This window comes from Chanos chanos, chromosome 15 (genome assembly GCF_902362185.1).
Source record: "Chanos chanos chromosome 15, fChaCha1.1, whole genome shotgun sequence".
Taxonomy (NCBI): Eukaryota; Metazoa; Chordata; class Actinopteri; order Gonorynchiformes; family Chanidae; genus Chanos; species Chanos chanos.
The window spans coordinates 11,153,949-11,168,962 of record NC_044509.1 but is presented as its reverse complement, the minus strand read 5'-3'; the positions used below and the strand labels follow the sequence as shown (position 1 = coordinate 11,168,962).

At 42.3% G+C, this 15,014-nt stretch overlaps 1 protein-coding gene across 1 annotated transcript; it reads left to right on the top strand.

Moving 5' to 3' along the window:
* Nucleotides 1-719: 719 nt before the first annotated feature.
* Nucleotides 720-5,026, top strand: LOC115828998 (solute carrier family 46 member 3). Its single transcript, XM_030793110.1, has 5 exons — nucleotides 720-908; nucleotides 1,634-2,501; nucleotides 3,255-3,338; nucleotides 3,703-3,859; nucleotides 4,921-5,026. Exons 1-5 carry the CDS (start codon nucleotides 720-722, stop codon nucleotides 5,015-5,017), a joined length of 1,395 nt encoding a protein of 464 aa, XP_030648970.1. The 3' UTR covers nucleotides 5,018-5,026.
* The last annotated feature ends 9,988 nt before the right edge of the window (nucleotides 5,027-15,014 follow it).

The window sequence follows — 15,014 nt, the reverse complement described above, 5'->3', positions numbered from 1 at the left end:
GTAGCATGCAACAAAATATATGAGCAGAGCTGATATCATTGAACAGTAAATAACAGCTAACCCCATGCACTTCGAGTAAAAGGTTTGCAGGACAACCTGCGACACTTAGGTTGAGTGAGGAGCTCCCGAATGATTGGCACTATCACTCACCAATGAAAATTGTTCAGTAGAGTAATATGTCCAATCACAAAGCACGAGACAACCAGTACAGGAAATAAATGTTTTGTAAAGCGTCAGTAACGTTTCATAAGCAAGGAGATAAAGGAGTATTGATCCTGTCTAGCAGTACACCGACAGATGACAGATGCAAGTGTAAGGTAAGGAAATGAACTACATATCGTGCCATATTTATGTGTATATGTCGCAAAGTACCCTATTGCAGAGGTCTTCGGTGATATTGTTTAACAGTGCAACTTATTGTGCGGTGTTCTTTGGGTCTTGTGTCTTTGTACAATTTGTCCCATTTGTGCAGAACTCATAAACCACATTTAATTGCCTTGATGCAACAAAACCATTGCCTGTTCAAACAGTTCTCCAGCCAGACTTTAGTAATTGGTTTAGCCTGTTTAGACAGAAAAAAAATAACAATGTGTGTGCCGATTGATTAATTTCTTTATTGAATTTAAATACAGTCTCTCCATTACTTAAACAGACAATTGAAGAGAAATAAGGTATGTTATATTCATGTTTAGGTGTGAAGACGACTTTCTTTTTCAACAATGAAGAAGTTATACTTCGTGGAACCAATCATTGCTGTGTATGCGTTCGCAAGTTTTATAGTGTATCCCCTGGTGCAGCAATATGTGTACCGCCGACTTTGGCAGGAGCTCACCAATACCTCCTACCCCATAACGGACAACAGCTCTCGATGCGCTCCTAACAGCAGTAATCACTCCACTTACCATGAGGTTAGTACCTGCAATTTGTATCACGCACTGTAGTTTTGTCTTAATCAATATTACTTGAGTATCACGCGCGTCCTTGGCGTAACGAAGAGCGTACTGGCGAAAAAAACCCGCGTGACCATGTTTTTACAGTTCTTACATGTTAACAACATGTAATGTGTGCAAATCTGTGTGAATGTCAGTTTCAGTCTCCAAATGTTAGTGGCTGCCCAAATGGCCGTCTCTAAAAGTACTGTAATGTCAGGTCTCTTACATTTTACAAGAACAATTACTAGTATGTGGTAGAAAAGGATTTCTTTAAAAGTATAACGTGTTTTTAAAATGTAACAAGCAAACCACAAGGAGGAGGGTCATTAGGTGTGATAAGGGTATAGAGTTTCTTCACACCTGGTACCATATAGGCCTGCTGTATATTCTTTTCTTTTTTCTAATGGTAGAGGTGTGATAGCCTTCTTTTTTCATATAACAGCGCTACGCTCATCACCTATAATTTTCCCCTTGCTTCCTCTTACTTCCCCTTTTTGTAGAGCGCAATCCTTCAGCATAAGAAAGATCTATTTGCTCAAAGAGTGTTTAAAACAAGGAAATGTTGCTCGTGTTTTTTTTGTCTTTTTCTTAAATGTTCCTCATTCTTCAGAGGTAATTGCCCACTTTTAGGATATTTTGATATTTTTTCATGTGACAGTCCATCTGTCTTCTTCTTGTTTTTCCCTTTTTTTTCATTTTAGGAGGTGCAGAGGGCAGCCTCTCTCTTCTCCATGTACACTGAGCTGTTTTCCATGATCCCCAGTCTGATTGTGACTCTCTTCCTGGTGGCCTACAGCGACCACCGGGGACGCAAAATCACGATCGTCCTCCCCCTGTTAGGTTCGGTGGTCTACACGGTGTCCTTCCTGGCTATCTCTTTTTTCGAACTCAACCTGTACCTGCTCATCGTGGCCACGTTCGTCAGTTCGCTCTTTGGCGGTCTGGGCACCATTCTGGGGGGCTGTTTCTCTTACGTGGCAGACCTTTGTGAGGATGGCAAGCAGAAGACGCTCCGTATGGCTGGGGTGGACATGGTCATCGGCCTCCTCTCGGGCGTGGCGTCCATCAGCACGGGTTATTTTCTCAGGGCGGCCGGTTTTAACTGGCCCATATTCACCTCCGCCCTGTTTCACTGTATCAACGTTCTCTATGCAGTTTTCTTCTTGGAGGAGAGCAGGGTAATAGATCGTTCGAACGAGGACGCCCCGCGAGGTATGGCTTTGCGGAAGCTCGTGTCAGGGATCTGTCGCCTCTTTGTGGCAGGCACTCCGAAGAGGAACTGGCTGCTGGGACTTCTGCTCATCACCTTCACCTCCTTCTGTTTCGCCGGCTCGGGTGGCTCGGCGGTCGTCACCCTGTACGAGCTAAACGAGCCGCTCTGCTGGAGTGAGATTCTTATTGGTTACGGCTCGGCTCTCTCCACAACCGTCTTCATCACCAGCTTCTTCGGCGTGGCTCTGTTTTCGCGCTGTTTGCCCGACCTGGTCATCGTCTTAATCGGCATGCTGTCGGTCATGACCGGTGCGCTGATGACTGCCTTTGCCAAAACCACCCTAATGATGTTTCTAGGTAAGAATGAACTTGTGCTCCTTGTGAAAGTACTCCTCGGGTTCATGGTTACACCTGGTCTCAATCAAATTAAACAGTGATCGGCAACCCCATAGATAATTAAATTGCATGTCATTTGAAAGCTTTTATTTACTGGGACATCTGGTATTAGAATTGATTAAATATCCGCTGACTCTTGTATCTGCCTTTGGGGTTTATGACTGTGCAGTAAATTACATTTGAATCGATTTCATCCTCGTGAAACTTAGCTTAAAGAAATTCTTAAGCACAATTCAACAACACAATGTGAATTTATCTTAAATAAAAAATGTAATTAGCAACATGCATTGCTCTCAAAAAGGTAATTAGATTTCTTCTTTTTTTTATGGCAAAGTGTTTATGACTGCAGTCATCAGGGAACAACTGCCTGTTTTATTTGGCAGCGCTAACCGGTCTTATCTGATTACTTTATTTGTTTATTACACAAGATTGCTTGCTCAAATAATAATAAAAAAAAAAAGCGTCAAGAAGTAAGCTAATCAAATTATGATTGTATGTATTATAAAGGTTTTCCTCTAAGCTTTAACAAACCGCTGTCAGTGCAAGGCCTTGATGTCATTCAAGTACTCAAGTTCTGTTTGATCATGTGGAAATCCAATATCTAAACCACTGTTGTTTTCAGCTTTCCTCACTTGTTACACAATTCGTGTATGAAGTGTGAACATTGTCCCGTCGGGGGTAAACTGACGTTCTCATCAATGTGTTTGTTTTCAGTGAGGGTCCCGGCCCTCTTGGCCGTCATGCCTTATCCTGTCATGCGTTCACTGATGTCTAGGGTTGTCTCAAAGTCCGAACAAGGTGAGAGCTGCACTTAAAAGATGACTGTTCCATATCAAAACCTCTTGTGTAACTGCACCTCTGTGTCCCGAGAGCTCTTTTCACTTTCTCTCATTGTTTTTCATGTGACTGAAACTCGATGTCGAGTTTGACTCTGTTTACCTGAAAAAAGAAAATGAAGCAGAACTTGACCTCTCTATTGCTGATGTGTTTTCTTTCCCCAAATGTTATTCCTTAAACCTCTTCTAAATGGACCCTGTTGAAAAAAATCAGGTGAACACGACTAAACCAAAGCTGCTCTGTTTAATTCCTTAAACCACGTGTTCGCTGTTCCTGTCTGAGATACTCACTAAATACTGCGGTTTTATTTTTTGGGCTCTTTCAGGGGCGCTCTTTGCCTGCGTGGCCTTTTTGGAGAACCTTAGCGGCAGTGTGGCATACACCGTGTTCAGCCGTATCTATGCTGCCACAGTAGCCTGGTGTCCCGGCTTTGTTTTCCTTTTGGGGGCGGGACTTTGTGTCATTCCTTTGAGTCTTCTGGGGTGAGTAGTCTTCATCATCTTCGTCTACCTCTCAATCAAACTTCGCCCCAACATACGCCACAGGCTTCCATAATAAAGTCACATCGGCAGGCAAACTGACCTCGTTCGTATTTTTTTGAAGTTCCTGTTAATCAGATATGATGGCTAATTTTGTCTGTCTAAAATTGTTGTGTGTGTTTCTTTTTTATGAGTCAGTGATAAAAAGTACACAAAATAAGTCAGTGATTAAAAAAAAAAAAAAAAGCACGCGATAATATGTCAGTGGTAAAAAATAAGTACACAAAAAAGAGACGCATAAATGCCCGTTTCAAAATTCCCCAGTCTGCTACCAAATAAACAAATGTGTTTTGGACTTTCGTATCCCACTCATTTTGGTGTTAAGCTTTGTCATAACGGTTGACAGTTCACATTTAAAGATTTTCTCCCAAATGAAATCACTGTAGCATTTTGTGCCGTACAGTCTGCGAAATAACTGCTTGTCATCGTGACTCGCAAAAAGACAAAGCAGCTGAGTTTAAAAATAACACCCCAAACAGCATCACTCTGTTATGATCATTCAGTGTCAGCATATTAAAATAAATGTGTCATGGAAGATGCTTCCTGTAAGAACGTAACAGTTAGAGGCTTCAGGCACCGACTCGCTCTGATCCTTATTGTTTAGCGACTGAGAATAGATTCTGGTCAAATCCAATTACATGAGGAGGATCCCAGTCTCCTGACTTTCTGATCGGTGGATTGGTGCTAATTAGTGGAACTAGGGCGGATCATATCCTGTGCTATGAAATCCTTTGTTGTGTTCTTTGTGGTAGAACCCGACAGCGTCAAGATTTCTGTCCAGAGAAGAATATGTGAATTGGAATGCTACTGGAAACAGAGAGAAACCTGTTTTACGGGTTGTCTGGCTGGTTACGTGAACCGCCTAATGATTCTCTGTTCCTCATGCTTTCTGGCCTCTCAGGTCCAGTGTTGCGTTTCCTGTGTGTTTGTGTGTGTGTGTGTGTTTTTTTTCTTTTTGTTTGTAAGAACGCTGTGTATCACATGCCCTTTTTCTCCCTCTGCAGAGTTGTGAGTCTTTTCCGTCTTGAAGATTCTAAGGAGTCAGAACCCCTCATGTCAGAGGAAGACTCTGCTGCCGTAGAAGACAACCCTGTAGCATGAGGAAAAGACAGAAGGAAACGAACTAAATTTCCTTCTCTTTTTTCCCCCTCCACCTACCGTTTCCTCTTACATCTCGGTGAGGGTATGTGGCTGTTGGCTATCACTGTCTCATTTTTTGGCTGACACTACCTCTAAACTAAATTTAGCAATAGTCACCCACAAATTCTTTTTTTTTTTGGGCTACGTCTACCTTCAGGTACTCGGGAATATGGCAGGGCTAACTGACAGTGGATGCATATCCATTTGATGATGCAGGGTCAAAAACAGACAGTGTACAGTCAATCTTCACATTACAAATGAAATGTATTTTCCTTGACAATGCATTTTAGGACTGCAAATTTGCAAGTTTGAATCTTTATGACTGAAGGGATTTAGTCAGGTTTGGGCTAATGTGCAATTATTCAAGTTTGATATAATATGTTAGTATAAATAGGCTTATTCTATGATCAGAGAGAATATTACCTCTAACACACATTATGAATTTGTGCAGTTCCTTATAAAAGAAAAAGAAAAAAAACAAAACACAAAAGCCTTGGAGGTGTGTGTTACCAGCTCAGTCAGTCAATCCTATTAGGTCAGAATAAGGTCAAGTAGGATGTTTTTGTGTTTGGAATTTTTTTTGTCATTTAAATAGCAAACTTCTACATTATATACCTCGGAATTCTAAATAATAAACTCCTTTAAATGTTCTTTAAAGTTTTTTGTAGATATTTAGAAAACTTTTGTTATTTTTATTTTATTTTATTTTATTTTATTTTATTTTATTATTATTTTTTGTTTGTTTTTATTCTGTGAAGAAGAAGAGAAACAGATATCCACTGTGACATCTTCACACCAAACTGAGTACAAACATATTTCCAAGATCTGTCACATACTTTAAGAGAAATTAAGAAATGTTAATATTTTATATTAAAATGATAAAAGCTAAAACAGTGTTTAATAAACAAATACATGCACACAGTCCATTGTGATCTTGAGTGTTGCTATAACTACATATGAACAGACAGTTTCAGTGGAAGGCCTGCTCCTACATGATAAATTTAATGGCAAAAAATATTTCTCTGTTAATTTGCAAAGATCATTTGATATATCAGTATGTGAGACATTATTAAATGAATTAGAACAATCAAAATGGCATTTGAGTAACTTCATGTTATTTCAACTTCCTTAAGGTGTTCCATTTCCCATTTGTCTTGTACTGTGGACATGGCTTTTCATTTTTATCAGAAAACTTGTGAAGAATCACTTGTAAGGTAGCTTGCACCAAATAGATGCAAGTAGATTCTTTACCTGGCTTTGAAAACATTTTGCAGTTCTTTCAAAATAATTTTTTTTTGTACATAAGAAAAAAGAATCACCCTTTTTTACTATTCGTCGTCTAGTTGCAAAAGTGTAGTTCTTATTGTTGGCCACAAGATGTCACTGTACATCTATATCAGGAGACAACCAGAGCACTGTTTGTGAACTGGTCATATTTGAAAATCGTATGAGCTGCGTCAAAGCTGCAAGACTGTTGAACTAATTCTTAGTTAGTCAGTAATATTATAGTGTTTATCAAAGCCAGTTTAATGATCAATGGTATGTTTACACTTGTTAATTGTGTATGTTGGGACAATAGAACGTGAAAAGTTTTAAAAAAGAGAGAGTATCGGGGAGAGGGGGGAAAAAGTGTATGATTCTAAGATTAGAAATTAGCAGTAATCTGAAAATAGCCATAGCAGGGAGAATTGGCAGGATGCATGGAAATATACTGAAGTCAGTCCTTTGATATCTCTCCTGCTGTTCCAATCCCTGTCTCCATTCATTCTGATGTGTGTTGAGGTTACAGAACTGCAGCACATGGTAACTGTGAAGTCGCCGGGTCTGTGGAGGCAATCTATGATAAATCAGTTGTTCAAGGTCGGTGGGCTTCTCTGGTTTCCAAACTCTGGCTCCACATGGCTGCCTCTGCATGATCTTCCACACTGCAGTGCCATGCAAAACCCTTCATATTGTCACTGGAGCGTTCTCTCTGTCTCTTTTTCTCCCTCTCTCTCTTTCTCTCTCTAGCTCGCTGTCTGTCTGTCTCTCTCTCTCTCTGTCTCTCTCTCTCTCTGTCTTTCTCTCTCTGTCTCTCTTTCTCTCTCTCTCTCTCTCTATGTCTCTCTCTGTCTGTCTGTCTCGCTCTCTGTCTTTGTCTCTCTTTCTTTCTCTCTCTCTCTCTCTCTGTGTCTCTGTCTCTGTCTCTCTCTCTCTCTCTCTCTCTTGTTCTCTGTGCCTGCAGAGGCTCTGACCCCTCTCCCCAAAAACGCTCACGCCCACACACCACCCCTGGGGATCAAAGGCAGACATGCTCCAAACAAACGGCAGGACGCATGTGGGACCGGTTGGGCACAGCTGGTTATTCGTGCCCACACCCCACGCACGGTCGGGACGAGACGCGGCCCAGATGTGGAAGGGCCCACGTCACGCGGGATACAGCTACGCGTCTGTGGCCCTGCTTTAACAGGGAGCACAGAGATAAGCATCCCCCTGGCTGATTATAGCAGCAGAAATGAAATGAGTAGTTGGGATGGTGTTGTAGTGGAACTATCCTGCTTCAGAGGCTGCTGTGCACAGTCACTGCCCACTGCAAGAGTGCCAGGCCCACTGTTCAGCAAAAAATATCCTTTGGTAACAGAGTATGATGTGAAAGGAATGCAAGATGTGTGCCACTGCGGTCCGAACAATAGCCAGAGGCCCGGGCTCTGTTTGTTCAGTTTTATATTGATAGACAGTGTGTTTGTTCAGTTGGAGAAAGACATAATTTAGGCTGGCTTTTCCGATTTTTGTTAAACGAGTCGATTTCAGAAAAGTCGGAGGGCCAGATTAAACATTTTTTTAAATGTTTTCAACTCTTTGGTGTTAAGATGTAACTGAGTCGGTTGACTTTAGTAGCAGGTATAAACCATTTCTTTTTTTTTTTTTCCCCACTTCCAAAGGTCAGAATGTTTCCTTCTGCTTCGGTCCTTTCCCTGCTCCGACGCACCGCTCTCTGTCCTCATATGGGTTGTTTGTATTTAACTGACGCTTTTCCACAGGGCGAGCGCTTTGTGCCTTACCCATAATCACAGCATGGATATACCCCACAGTTCTCATCAGTTGGAGGGAAACAATCCCTCTCAACACAGCTACTGAAAACTCCAAGTGCCAGCGGACAACTGACGCTGCGTCCACTTCATCATCTATATTTTACATATCTAGCCATTTATATATATAGATATCCGTTATAAACCCTCATACTTACATGCTAATCTCAGAGGTGAAAGAATGTATAGACTTCCCTACAAATTCTCAACCTATACGTTACTTTTAACGATCCCTTTGTTTAAAGTAGAAGTCAAATTAGCGTCTGTCTGTTTTCTGTTTCTGCGTTGGTCTTGCTGATGTCACCTCACAACAGAAACGATGGCAGTTTCAAAATCTCCACAATGCATTGTGTTTATGAACATGAATGCAACATTCACACACTGTCACGCAAACTGTGGAGAAAAGAAATGAATTACAGTCAGAAGTTGCTGCCCTCTGCAACTATACATGATACTGATATTCACTGTGGTAAAAAAATAATGAGTAATTTTATATAATTTAAAACATCTCTTCTTTTTCTGTGGATTTTTTTTTTTGTCATTTCTGGTTGTCCTTTTCTGCTGTTATCTCATGATTATGGTGACGTAGCATTTTCTCTGTGGATTCATATTGTTCCACTTAAAATCCTCCCAGGCCTTTTACATTCACTTATGCTCTGAGGAATCCCTGGGCCCTGTAGGCCACGTCTACGTCAGCTTACCCACAGGCCGCAATTACATCTCCCTAAGAGACACTGAGGAAGGTCTTATAGCAACTCCCCCCACCTCCCCCCTCCACCATATCTTAACCTCACCACATCACTCTGGCAAATTGACAACCTATTTATTTTCAATTTCAAATATAGATCAGCGAGCAGTTTGCAAAACCACAAGCCCCATCCACACCAGCCCCTGTCTCCAGGGTCGCCGTTTGCTCCCAGTCTAAGGCAGCACTGCCATCCTGAGGAGCAGATTACATTCAGGGCCCCAGCTCCGCATCTGCCTATCCTCTTCATTCATTCTGACATTCAAAGAGACTGTTCTGCTGATCTTTCCAGAAATGGCCCGTTCTCGTAAGCCAGTATGGCATAGATTCACCCAGTGAAGGTTTGGAGGTTTTGTTTTCATCAGCGGAGAGTTACGTTATTTCTCTTGGGTATTCTGATCTTTGAAGTATTGTTCTCTATGTTTGCAATGCAAATCAATCTGTCTATCTATCTGTCTGTCTGTCTGTCTGTCTGTCTGTCTGTCTGTCTATCTATCCAGCCATCTATCCATCCAGCTGTCTACATATCTGTGCGCACACATGTACTTGCATTCATGTATTCCGATAGTACCACCACATTTAAATACAGGTTGAGTATCCCTTATCCAAAATGCCTGGGACCAGAGGTGTTTCGGATTTTGGATTTTTTCCAGATTTTGGAAAGCAGTATTTGAATATACATAATGAGATGTCTTGGCACCAACAAAGCGTAAGAGCCCCACCTGGGCAGGTGAAGACAGGCGTGGAATTTTCCGCTCGTGGCATCACGTTGCCTCTCAAAAAGTTTCGGATTTGGGAGCATTTCGAATCTCGGATTTTCGGATCAGGGATGCTCAAACCGCACTAATCTGATCAAAGACCGACGATTCAAAAGCAAGTGAGAGCTGAATAGCAGTGGGAGCACAGACACATGCTACTCTCTGACGGGGTTATCTTTTTACTGGTTATACTGGTCAGAAGCATTACCGTATGGCTCCGGTGACTTAGCTTAAGATTTGCAAGCTCTCAGGGAGGCGGCAGGTTGCAGGAGGGAAACCGGTGGTCATGAGGAGGTTAGTGTGTCGATCAATACACACCTCTCTGTGTTCCCTCTCTCTCTCGATGGACCTTCCAGACAATTCCACCGACGTGGGACCCGATTGACCGCTTCAGATATCTGCCGCACACACGCCATTTAATTTCTGCTCTGTTATATGGCTTTTCATTGAGCATTGATTTTTCCTCAGTCCACCGCGAGTGGATGTATGACGGTAGGCAAAGTGCTTGCTTTTCTCCTGCGTCCATTAACGAGCAACGCGGTTTTATGTGCGAGACAAAACTGATTGCGTGTGTTTGAGAGGCCGGCTTTGCATTCAGTCTCCCCACGTTGGCCTTGATGCTCATATGGAGGTGGACGAAAACATTGATTTGGATATTTCATTTCATTTCAGCCTTTTGTTTTGTCAAATTCACATCTCTTTCTTCCAGCTTATCTTACATTTTTAATTCCCACGATTTCCTGACTTGCATTCAAATCGTCGCGGTCATTGCTTTTTCATGTGAAAGCCAGAACAATAAAAACAAGTAGGTCGTCCTCAGATCTTCACAGCTCTGCTTGAACCTTATTGCATGGCAATTCTCTTACTGACATGGGTTTGAGTTAGAATATTTTGCTCTTTGTGCATTGTGTGTGAAGGCATGTTGATGAGTGTATCAGAGATTGTGTGGTTCTAAGTATAATATTGGTGCTTTTTTCACAAAGCTAATGTGACTGTCAGGCATATGATGATAAATCACACGATTCATACAATCATATGACCTTCATGTCGTGTTCCTACTCCACCCTCTCCTTGAACTGTTAGAGATAACACACATTTCCTGCACGGAATTAATGTTATTCCTAGGAACTGTTTCTGTGAACTGTTTGTGGGAGTATTGTTTTTTCTTTTTGTTTTCTTTGTTTCAGGTTTATGTCCCTTTCTTGTGAAGCTGCAAAGTGAAAGCTGTTCTTCAGTGTTCACATTAGCGTTAATTAACACGATGGTGCACAGAAACATTGGTCAGTGACTAAAACAGTGGTAATAATATTTACAGATCTCAAAATATTACTAGATAGATAATGAAGCCCATTTCTATGTTAGGTAACCCCTAGCAACCAAACATTTACATGAATTACATTAACACGTGGATAACAGTAGTTATGTGGCACTTACATATACATTCAATGCGTCATTACATAGATATTATTACACGGAATACCAGAGCAGATTCATAATTCCTAATTCATAAAATAACTGAAACAAAGTAACTCCACTGTGTTCAGATAGGTGCTTTAATGTATTTTAGACTGTGTGACTCCTATTCTAAATCTGAACAAGTTCCAGTAATAGCAGGAGATGGGAACTGCTTTGAGTTGTTAGGCCTAAGGGTTGCTAAGAGATTGTGTGCAGACCAGAGTCAAAGCAGTGTTTGAATGAATGAGCCTTTTCAAAGTACTCTTACATGGTTCCTTTGCCATATGTCCTTTTTCTTCTTAAGTTGCCAACGTTCTAACAGTGTGTCGAAGCAGGGCCGCGCGGACCTTATAAAGTCCTCATTTAAAACTGCCTCTCTTCTCGTTAATTAAGACAGAAAGGTCACAAGAGAAGAGAGAACTAAAGAACAATGAGCCAAGTGTCCTTTCATTCAAATATTTAAAAAAATGTATTTGACCCAGGTCTGGTAATATGCGTGTGAAAAGGACAGAAAGAAAAGAGAGAGGGAGAGAGAGAGAGACAGAGAACAAAAAACTTGTTGAAATGAAAACAAATTTCTGACGACCTTGAGGTGTTCACAGTTTCTTTTTTTTGATCCAGCTCTCTCTCTCTCTCTCTCTCCCCCTTCCGTTTAAAAGTGAAAGATGAAAAGGCCTGAGAAAGCCTCCCTCTCTGCTGAAATTAAAACATCGGCATGGCTCCCGTGTAAAGCACACGCAGGTGCCGGAGGAGATAACATTACCGACTGGCCGTAAGAACCGGTCCGAGGACAGATGTTGCGTTAAATGGCTTGTTTTCTCCCTGTTGGCTGTTTTAGTAGAGCCTCCTGCTTTCGCGTGTTTGAAAGGACTTTTCAGTGCCGTGTCATGACCGGCTGTCCACTCCTCCGTCTGCGTTTGAAGTCGACCAAAAACGCGTGGAACACATAAGGGGAGCCAACGAGAAGGGAGGGAACCACGCTCTTGATGTTTGATACCCAATACCACGGGAGAGTCATACGCTCCCCGAACCACAGCCCCTGTTTGCTTCTGAAAGGTCCCCCTCCCTAGTCTTTTCACTAGACTGGGTAGTGAGGTGTAGGCCTACTCGCGTTTTTTTTTTGTCATGGTTTCTTTTTCTTTCCTCATCAAACGATACACCTACACGTAACAAACACATGCCAAAGACCGCTAACATCACGAATGGAACTTGCTTTGATCATTCGAACGCACATCTGTGAATTCACACTGACACTTTCATAGTCACATGTTCCAACCTTCACACGCTGAACGCTCTAACAATCCAACCTGCGGTGTGCAAACGTTCAGGAAACGTTGAGGAAATGCTCTTTTCCTGCTTTCATTCTTTGTAGACTGTCCTTCCTTTTCCCTAGCGTTTTATATTTATAGTATATTAGGTTCAGTCAGATCCCCCTTCAAATCAAGCAAAACGTATCATCAATGGCCTATGTATATGCCGGATGCATACAACAGAAAACCACCGGGCACACAGTGAGCTTGTTGGTTTTACCAGTGCCTTGAATGACCAAATACCAGGCTCAGTAGAAAATCCATTGCTCTAACCACATAAGCGTCCAATTACGGATAAACACACACACACACACACACATGCACGTGCGCACGCACACACACACACACACACACACACACACACACACACACACACATACAGCAAGAGAGAGGGGGGGGGGGCATGCATTTATAATCTTATCGTTTATTTTAGCTCTGGAGTAGAGGAGAGGGAAAGGGGAGGGACTATGAAGAGGAAAAATAGCAAAGAAAAGCAAACAAAAATCAGACAATACGTTCTCAACCCAGAGATCCTCAAACAGCCATCGGTCCAGTTCGCCCACGGCCATTTCGTAGCCACGTGAGTGTCGGTCGTTTAAACTTCGCTTAAATCATTCAAGCTTCACGACCTAGCTGGGCGGCAATCCCCATGTAAGGCAGCAACGAACCGGTTTGGGTCGGAGCAGAGTTGACTCAAAGTGTTGCGGTCTCTCGCCACACCTGTAATGGAATCTGGCTCTCTCTCTCTCAGAGCTGACTCAAACAGGGGATAGGGATGGGATGGAAAAACATTGCCACCACACCCTTTGTGGACCCCCCCCCCCTCCCTCCCCCATGCCCTCCTTTTGTGCTGTGATACATTATGGGAACCACACCAGTGCATCCCATCAAGCGGAAATGCTTCCTCCCCCTCCCCCTCCCGTTTCCTTTCTAAGCCACAAAAAGATATCAATAATGATGGAGCAGAGGGTTTTTTTTTTTTCCCCCTGGTGTTAGAGGAGACAGATGATTTGCGGACGCGTTCTGATTGTGCGCGTACATTTCCTCTTTCAAAGTCTAAACGCTGACAGCTACCCCCATCCACCCCCCCCCCCCCCACCTCCCACCTCATCCACCCCCCCCCCCCCCCCCACTCCCAACCTCAAAACAAACTTCTCCTCATCCTTTTAGTTGGTGACTTCCTTCCAGAAGCGCAATATTAAAGGGCTCAGCGTTTCCTGTGATCTGCTGAGCACCTGGTGCCTAGACTCCTCTGCCAGGCCCTATGCCGGACGGGGCCCTTGTAAACTTAGTTTGTCTCTCCCAGGTTCTAAGTGTATTGGGTTTGTCAGGCAGCCAGCAAATCTGTGTTTTGATGTATTTATTGTGCTTTGAATGAATATATCATGTCGCGAGGCATAGACCTCTCATTCACACAGAGAAGAGTCTGTGGAGATGGGGGGGGGGGGGGGGGGGGGGGGGGGTGGAGTGGGGTGCGGTGGGATGTTGGTGGGGGGGGGGTGCGTTTCGGAGCGCTGTTTTTATTTTTCCTAGTCTTTCCTCTCACGTCAGTTGAACAGCTGTGAAAGATACGCTCTTGGATTGGTCCCGCACTGTTGAGTCTGCTACACCCATGTTCTGAATTTTCTCATAAATATTGACTCTGAAAGTGAGCTTTGTGGTTCATCTAATTGCAGTAATGTTAACAATGTAAGGAAAACAAGAACTTTTCTTTTTTCCAAAGTAGTTTTTTGTTTTGCTTTTGTTCTACGTACTTTACGTGACCTTGGATTTCTTATAATATTTAGGTCGATGAAATGCCTGAATCTTCTTCTTCTTATTATTATTTTTTGAACTGTTGGCATTCCAATCAGCATTTAACACCCTGATAATAAAGAACAGGACAGATACGGTCTTTAGTCAACACTATTAATTCATGTTGCATTTTGTTAGGGCAAAAGTATTGTCGGAAATTCCTTGAAATGGATAAACTACACATGACATACCCTCTGGCTTATTGTTTTTTTTTTTTTTGGTTAGGTTTTTTTTGAGAAGTTATCGAGGAGTCACAGGATGTTTCTTTCTGAACTGCGTGACTGATGCTGATGACTTATTACAGTGGTGACTTGGCCTGTCCTGAGAGATGAGATTGTCAAATTCCTGTCATTAGTTCATTGGTCAAAAATGTGTACACTGTGTCTTTAAGCAATGCATAAAAACCCGTTTACATGTCAAAACAACAACAACAACAACAACGAAAGCAAGGTGGCAGAGAGGGGGAAGGATCGTTTTTCTTGCAAAACGCAAGCCAACAAATGCTAATGCTGTAATGGTTACCTAATCAAAACGGTGCCATACCATCTTTTTTAGAGACTGATTCATTTTGGAAACAGTATACACCCTAGTTTCCTCTCCGAAGGACAGAGGGAAAATGCTTCCTCACTGGGTGTGATTTAGTCGTTGTTATTGTTTTCATATCCAGTGGTTTCTCAGTTTGATATTATTGTGTTGTGTCCTGTAAGATAAACCTGCATTAGGGCATGGATAAGCTAAAACAAATTTTAAAAAAAAAAGTCACCAAGATACATTTTTTTTAATTCCCTGAACCAGTTAAATTTGAGCCCGATAGAAAAGTAGCCTAAA

What these genes read in the sequence shown, in the direction of transcription:
- LOC115828998 (XM_030793110.1), top strand. Translation starts at nt 720, where the DNA reads ATGAAGAAGTTATACTTCGTGGAACCAATCATTGCTGTGTATGCGTTC. An exon ending in ATCACTCCACTTACCATGAG is followed by an intron (nt 909 to 1,633) that starts GTTAGTACCTGC and finishes TTTTCATTTTAG; the next exon opens with GAGGTGCAGAGGGCAGCCTC. An exon ending in TGTCTCAAAGTCCGAACAAG is followed by an intron (nt 3,339 to 3,702) that starts GTGAGAGCTGCA and finishes GGGCTCTTTCAG; the next exon opens with GGGCGCTCTTTGCCTGCGTG.